Here is an 8634-nt window from a genome sequence, read left to right as displayed (position 1 = left end):
ACTTCCAATTCCAATTCCAATTTCCAGAGTCCAGAGTAGTTACATAAATAGTTTTTTTATATTAAAAAAATCTAAATTATTTAGTATTTCATAGGCAAATGATCATTTAACATATCTTAGGGTCACTTGAGGGATTTTTTTTTTTTTTTGGTCGGAGGTCACTTGAGCTTAATGCTTGGATAACTCATATTTATATAACGTAAGAGCGCAATACGTGTGAGTATATAGGATTACGGGTTTTATCTAAAGGAGAAAAATATGATAAAAAAAAAAAGACCCAGTAATTTGGTAATCTCCTTCCTTTTTTTTCTTTTTGCAATAATAATTTTTGCATTGGGTAATTTTGGTATCCTAAAATGAGTGAATCACACCATAATCATCATCATCTACGAATGCCATGACGCAACCATTCAGCTACAAAAGCCATCACGCATCCATTCAGAAACGGTCAAAGATTGATTTATAAAAGGAGCTTCCAATTTCCAAACTCTGAAACGTAAACCGAGCCCAATCTTCAGAGTCCAGAGTGGGAGGCACAGACTACAGAAAATGAGCAGCGGGGCTGGTAAGGTCGTCTGCGTCACCGGTGCGTCCGGTTACATTGCTTCGTGGCTCGTGAAGCTTCTTCTTCATGGCGGTTACACTGTCAAGGCCTCTGTTCGCGACCCAAGTCAGTACATTTTCCCCTCTTTTTGGTCTTCATAAGTTTTGGTTTTTATTGTTCGTTATGGTTTCTGATCTTTTGATGCTTGTAATTTAGATTAATGAATGCAATGTTGGGGCATACCCATATTTCACATTATTGTTATAATTGATTATTCTTCATCTTGATTGAAAATTTGATGGTTATCTACGCTTTTGAGAACCTGGTTGTGGGTATTGGTTTGATGGGTCAGATTCTCTTATCTCTTGAGGTGTGGAAGTAATGCAATCGCATCTTAGACATGTGCTTTTAGCTTTTATGGGTTTTATTTTCGTATATTGATTAAGGCTTTACGTTATTATCTACGTCAGGAATGAATGGAGAAGTCGAGTCATGGAAATGGGGCCGATTGGCTATCTGGTTTTTTTCTTTCATGTACATTTGCCCTTGTTTGTGCATGATATTAAACCTTCAATGAAGGATTTGCTTTTTTTTTTTTCTCGTTTGCCTTCATGGTTATACATGTCAATTTCAGTTTGATACTAGAAGACCCCTTAATACTTTATTGTAGAAACAGATGAAGTACTCTAATTTTGGAAGCTCGATAAAACATTGGTTTAAATTAAATGTATTCAGGACGAGCTGAAAAGTTTTTCCAAAGGAAGAATTTGCTAGCTCTGTTGTAGTTGTCTAGTATGTTTCTGGGGTTTCCATCCTTTCTATTCCTGTTCTGTGGACGTGTTGTGCTGTCCTGTTTCTTGGTCTGTTGGCCTTGTATCCATTGTTCTTTCTTTTTGCAGGTTCTACCGCAGGATTTAACTGTTTTGCAGGTTTTTATTTTTTGTTGAAGTTAAAATCTTTAAAAAGGAAAAAACAAAAAAAAAAAAAAAAAAAAAACTAGAAGAGTTGATTATTTTGTTATGTCCTAAATGTCCCACATATGAGCTCTTGGGCACTGTTTCCTTGTAAGCTAGATTTGCAAGGCTAAGTTCTACCTATGGGGCAGGATATTTGGCATAGGATTTCACAGTGATATTTGGTATGGCATTTCATCACGGGGTAGGTGTGATCTGTTGGTTGGGTTAAAATCCACTTTGATATTATTCATGAACATAATATCAAGTCATTGTATACTGGTAGGTAGATGGTAGGTGCATGGACCCCACTTGGAAATGGCTACAATCGAGCTATCAGGGGAGTAGGTGAGTGAAAGCCACCTCAATGGAATTTAAGAGTTACCGTTGAGCTTTTCTGGCCACTGTATGTAGAGTGGGCTGATGAGGAGGTGGGGTGCGGAAGAGTGTTAGGTTGACATTTGCCTAGTGTCATACGTTTTATAGATAAAATATCTTTGTAGTAGCTCTTCGGCATCCTACCCTTGCAAGCTGGTTTAGCAATGGCAAGTTCTACATTTCTGTTTCTGTGGTAGAATTGGTTTCAAAGGACAGGTACACGTCACTATAAAAACTTATTTGGGCGCTTAACCAATAAAATGTTGGTTGGGTTCAGGTAGGATCACATTAAATGCATGTTTTGTATAAAATGACAGGCATAACTTGATTCTGACATCAAATTGTGGGTGGTATTGATACTTCTAATTTACATGTATTTCTTCAGGCAACGCTTATTCTCCTTTTCTGGGATGTTTTCTGCCCCTCATATGAATGATTTAATGTTTTATTACCCCTATCTGTGCCATTATCATTTAATTTTGACAGAAAAATAATGCATGTATAAGTACGTAGATACGTGATGTCCGTCAATGCGAATACAGATGTGTCTCTAAGCTTTGACATTTGTTTATAAATTCGGATCCTATTTGACATTATCCTAACACTGAATGCAATCTTATTCCTGCATATACATAGAAGTAGCATCATACATTTTTTTTCCCTTTTTCTTTTATCTCCCAGGACAACTTGTATGCTCTAGATTGATGAGTCTTGCGTTTTCATTGTTTCTGTCAATGAGTTCTCAGAATAGTTTTAATTTTTGGATCAACTCTGTAATCTAATAGATGCGGCTAGTACTAAGAGAATGATTTACTGAGTTCATTTTTCGTTTTTCACATAGATGATCCAACTAAGACAGAGCACCTGCTCGGGCTTGATGGAGCTCAAGAGAGACTTCAACTTTTCAAAGCAAATCTATTGGAGGAAGGTTCTTTTGACTCTGCTGTTGAGGGTTGTGAAGGGGTTTTCCATACTGCTTCTCCCTTTTATCATGATGTCACAGATCCAAAGGTTCATCAACTTGTACCCTTCCTTTATGAATATTAGATAGTTTTTGCATGTGCTTCTGATTTCTGTTTTGTTCATAAAGATACTAAGGATCTTTTTTTACGTTATATAATTTGTGGCATAAAAATTTTAAATTACCAAAGAGCCATGTAATTTTCAATATCTGCTTCAGAAATCAAGGGATTAGAGCATTGACTGTTGGGAAAAAGTGGATACATATAATTAGTTCCAACTCATCATGTTAATGCAATCAAATATGTTTGCTTGATAAATCCATTACTGTTGCAATAACATATGTTTTTTTTATTTTTCCTTCAATGTACATGATCAAGTTATGATTCTGAAATTTTATTTCATGATATTCATGGCCAAAAGAACCCTCTTGGCATGTTTAAGTCTATGTTGGTGGACAAGAAAACTAGTAGATGTAGCCTATTCATTTTTGTGTCACCCATTCTTTCTCTAAGATTAAGATTAATCTCTTCCAATCTATAAAAGTCACTACTAAAGCACACATTAAGTACATAAGTATAAGTTCATCATCATGTATCTACTTGTTGAAAACATAGAATGATGCACTAGAAATGTTAGGAACAATTGTGACTGTCCAATTTTTGCTCCCTGTACATGCAACGCACGAGTTTTTTCGTTTTCTCGACAAAGCGCAATGCACAAGTTAAGTTGTCAAGATTAGGATTACAGCAATTGTCTTTCGCATTCCTTAATTGATTTCTGATAGCTTTTTGAATTCAACCCCAAAATGCAGGACCCTTTTTCATATAATAATAACACTAGATTGTTTTTTTTTGGGCTAATAATAGGGGTGGTTGTATGGCTTCTAACTGTTAAATAGTTGTTGCCTCATTTCAGGCAGAACTACTTGACCCTGCAGTAAAGGGAACCCTTAATGTTCTTAATTCGTGTGCGAAATCCCAGTCTATCAGACGGGTGGTCTTGACATCTTCTATAGCCGCAGTTGCATATAACGGAAAACCTCGAACTCCTGATGTAGTTGTTGATGAGACTTGGTTTACCGATGCAGATTTTTGTAAGGAATCAAAGGTATGCATGTGCTATCATCATTATTCATACTCTTTTGAAAATAAAATATGGTGATGCACTTTGAGTCGTTACATTGTAATGGTACAGAGGTAAATGAATATATCAGCTAAATTTAGTTTTGATTTCTTGAGAGTTGAGCAAACAAAATAATATGATTGCAAGTCTGCTTGTTCATGAATGAACAATGGATTTGTTAATGGATGATGAAAGTTTAGCAATGAAGAAGAAGATAGGAAAATTTTTAAGTGACAAGAGAAGCCGGTTCCTTTTTCCCATGCACATTTTCTAAAACCAAGTTGTAGTTTAAGTATATTTTCTAAAATATTTAACCTTGTGAATTATTTATAGGTTAGTACATATGTATTCATATGTGTGTACGTGAAATTACTAACAAGATGGTTTGCAGGGGCCTAATTAATTGTGCCTGGGAAGAGAACATAATCTTCTCTTCCTTCTTACCCAATAGGATTTTAGTATCATAGAACACTTTTCGGAAGAAATTTCCTGTTTCCTTATTGTAAGTTCAGAAAGCATGTATGGTGAACATGAAAGTTGTTTGTATGTGGCAATATCTTGCCATCTTAATCTCTCAATCTGTGATGTTAACTTTTTATGTGCTTTTATTATAAACTCTGAAAACTTAAAAGTTGCTTTAACTTGCGCTTTAGAAATGAAATTTCTTCAGTGCTTATTGGTTACTTAAGATTTCATGTTACTTTATTAAGTTGCTAAAACCAGTTTTTTTTTTTTTTTTTTTTTTGTGATTGGGGGGTTCCCATGCCCATAATTGTAATGTAGTCACCAAACATGTAGGTAGTTTGTTGTGTCCTTAAAGCCATTTTCATTTGCTTCATGTTTAATGATGTTGTTCACCAGACAAATATCATGTCAAGCCTTTAAGGCTTTAAATGCTTTGTCAAAGATTAATATTTTTGGCTTGTGCATTCAATAAAATATGGTATCTTTACTATTGTAACAAAACGTATTTTCATTTGTTTTTATGTTCCCTTAATTTTCTCCAGCTATGGTATGTGCTTTCAAAGACTTTGGCTGAGGACGCTGCCTGGAAATTTGTAAAGGAGAAGGGTATTGACATGGTTACAATTAACCCTGCAATGGTGATTGGTCCTCTGTTACAGCCAACACTTAATACAAGTGCTGCAGCAGTTTTGAATGTTATTAAGGGTAACATTTCTTCATTGTTGTATCTGGTATTTCTTGATTTCAACAAGTAAAATGTTTCCTGTTCAACATGATTGGAAACATGTCTGCATGAAAACATTAAATAATTATTTTAAATAAGGATATTTCTTCATATTGAGTCAAGATGCTGCTCTATGGTTCCTTTTATTAGTCTAACACTCGGTGCTTTCTCTCCATGAAGTACCTGATTGTTTCTTTACTTCTTTGTTTGATGCAGGAGCTCGAACATTTCCCAATGCAAGTTTTGGATGGATTAATGTTAAAGATGTTGCCAATGCACATATTCGAGCATTTGAGATTCCTTCAGCTAGTGGCAGATATTGTTTGGTTGAGAGAGTTGCACACTTCTCGGAAGTTGTGAGAATTTTACAAGAGCTGTACCCTGGTTTGCAACTTCCAGAGAAGTAAGTCTTTGTTTCCCACACAACTTAAATTTTGGTATAACTTTGTGATTGGCAATATATACTTAATTTCCACATTAACACTGTCCCATGATTCTGATAGTAATTAATTATTTGTTTTCTTTTAAATTTGAATCGCATTTACAACTAAACTCAGCATTCCCGTTTTTCATTCTTTTCTGGTGTATTTTGGTTTTAGTGGTTATTTTGTATTCAAAATGAGTATATAGTGGTTCAGAACTACAATATCTGATCCTCATTTTGCATCCTTCTAACCTTTCAGTCAAGCTAAAATACAACTATGCATAGGAAACAAATGTCGTAACTGGGAAAGCTAGCTATTATCATCTGTCCTCTTAGTTCAATTTCATGTGAAGTTGAAGTTGCTGCACTTTGTCAGCCTATAGATGCTCTTCAATTAGTATTGCAAAGATTATGTCAACTAAGTGCTCATGATTGTAGTACATGGAACTGTTGCTAAAAAAATTCACCATATAAAGGGGCTTAAGCCAATAGAAATTACAGATAATGTAGAAGACTCTTTGTTGGCAGACTTGTTTGCACTCCCTCATTTCTTGCAATCTGCAGGTTCACAACTTCCTCTATTTTATATTTATTAAAAAAGAAAAGAACATTACCGAGCATGACCTGTTATTGTGCTTGATAGTGCATGTCGATGCCAAACTCTCTCTCTCTCTCTCTCTCTCTCTCTCTCAGTTTCCTGTTGTTTTCCTATGCTAGTTTCATGGAAATTAACTTTGTAATTTTACCTTTCAAATGGTATTTCCAGGTGTGCGGATGATAAGCCTTTTGTGCCAACATATCAGGTGTCCAAGGAGAAGGCAAAGAAGTTAGGTGTTGAATTCATTCCGTTAGAGGTTAGCCTCAAGGAAACAGTTGAAAGCCTGAAGGAAAAGAATTTTGTCAATTTCTGAGTCTTCTTGTTTCAGTACTGTGAAGGTCGTTGCAATAAATTCAGTCTGTGCTATGTTTCGGTTGGTGTTCTTGGTTTAGTGACTTAGTCTACTCAGACCCAAAACAGAAAAACAGGACTTAGTCTCCAGCTTGTTGATTCCTATATATTTACTCACGTCTCTGCAGAATACAGAAGAAATTAACTATTGAATAAGATATTGGATTACTGAGAATCAAGTGTGTTCATGCAACTTTTTTTCTCTTTGATATTAATAGTGATCTCCCTGTATTTCTTGTATAAGTTTCGATGTGTTCTTTATTTTCTGGCATTTTTTTAATACATAATTTGGGATTTTTGCGCGTTAATTCTTTTAATTTTTGACCTTGAAATTGACCTTTTAAGCATAAAAAAACAATTGAGCTATTTTCCTTGCCACAAGAACTTTCACGAGAACAAATTTTCCTTGCAGGACAGGTCATAGAATAGTCAAGCTGCTACAAATTTTCCTTGCAGGACAGGTCATAGAATAGCTTGATTTTTGGACTCATCGAATTCTAATTAAGGTGTTCCAAATTCAATTCAAAATTTCGGACTGAAAGTTTCCTTTCAATTTTTTGCAATTTTCCGAAATTTTGTGGAAGTATATATTTCAAAATCTTTTAAACCACAATGGTTAAGAATACTTATATAAAGCCAAAAAAAAAAAAAAAAAAAAAAAAAAACAGATAGGTCATGAAAGAACTTTATAACAGAAGGATTTGATGGGGTTCTCCCTTTGAGTGATGTGGGACCAGTGCTCACATGCAATGAAATGTTGTTATACTCCACAGGAGAACTCCATCTTTGTCTCCTTGGTGATTAAATCCTATTTTTATTTCAACATAATGCCAAACATTGTAGGTAGTTCAAATTTAATCTAATGTTCTTCAATATTCTGAAATTTTAGAATTTTAAGATATGTTTCAATTCTTATTCAAATTTTTTTTGGAATTTTGCATTTCAGAATCATTCGGTGGCAAAATTTCTAATCCAACTTAAACCCGTTAAAACTATAAGAAAATTTCACAATTTCGGCATATAGTTATTAAAAAACCAAATTTTAATCTAAATTTGTTTTAGTTATTAATACGAACAAATAATTTTATTTTGACTTGTTAAACTATCATATCACGCAATGATTTTATTTTTGACTTGTTATGGCATGGTAGGAGATTCTTTACGGTAACAAGTTTTGTTCGATCTTCAAAGCATACCAAATGTCACATTGTATCAACAAAGGAAGCTCTCCCATACAATACTCAAAAGAGCAAAAAAGCTCTAAGGTAGACAATATTATGTACTACCTTAGAGAGGAGTCTAGGTAGGTGGCACATAATATTTGCACTAAACATTAAGATGATGAGAAGTACTTGTGTAACGCAATATTGTAGGTAGTGAAGTACAATATTTGTGTGCCATGTACAATATTATGAGCGTTACAATATTTGTGTACGACCTATAATATTATAGGTACAATATTTGTAGACATGAGTGGCACATTCACTAAAAGAGGACTCTAGGTAAATTGCAAAAATTTAATGTAGGCGGTGTTTACACACATCCTTAATATTTCATATCCTGTTTAATTTTTCTTTTTGTGTTTAGTTTAAAGACTTAAGTTTACTTCCAAATACATGTTCAATTCTTATGAGATTATGCATCTAGAAATTCTCATAATCAGCATGCATGTTTTGTATTCTGTTACCAAGGTTAGTTTGAAGTCTTATCCGGTATTAATTAATTAATACTTTTTAATTCATAACACAATATCATCTTCCATGTTAATCTAACAACTTTTATTTTACTCCCACTTTTATTTTAATATTTATTTATTATATTATATTAGGTTTTCATGTGCTAAGATATATATGAAACAAAGATAATATAATTAATTATTAATGGCCTATCATGCAGCTAGGTCGACCAATTAAAATACATGGTTTCAAATAAAAAGATAAACAGCAATTAAAACAACTGATAATTATCATTAATTTTGAATATCATAAATTCAATTTCGGAAGCATTCCAGCGGCCAATTCCACCTGAAACCCCGATTTATCTCAAATAATTTCGGAGTCTGTTTATTTAAATTTGTTTTCAACTACAACTCTTCTACGCATTTTTTCAACA

General features: G+C 33.9%; 1 protein-coding gene across 1 annotated transcript; it reads left to right on the top strand.

Moving 5' to 3' along the window:
• Positions 383-6825, top strand: LOC18781216 (cinnamoyl-CoA reductase 1). Its single transcript, XM_007211525.2, has 6 exons — positions 383-670; positions 2717-2886; positions 3754-3945; positions 4968-5130; positions 5366-5552; positions 6340-6825. Exons 1-6 carry the CDS (start codon positions 550-552, stop codon positions 6482-6484), a joined length of 978 nt encoding a protein of 325 aa, XP_007211587.1. The 5' UTR covers positions 383-549; the 3' UTR covers positions 6485-6825.

The sequence above is a fragment of the Prunus persica genome, chromosome G4 (assembly GCF_000346465.2).
Source record: "Prunus persica cultivar Lovell chromosome G4, Prunus_persica_NCBIv2, whole genome shotgun sequence".
Classification (NCBI taxonomy): Eukaryota; Viridiplantae; Streptophyta; class Magnoliopsida; order Rosales; family Rosaceae; genus Prunus; species Prunus persica.
The sequence above is the reverse complement of the archived record's forward strand: the minus strand, read 5'-3'. Positions and strand labels throughout refer to the sequence as shown.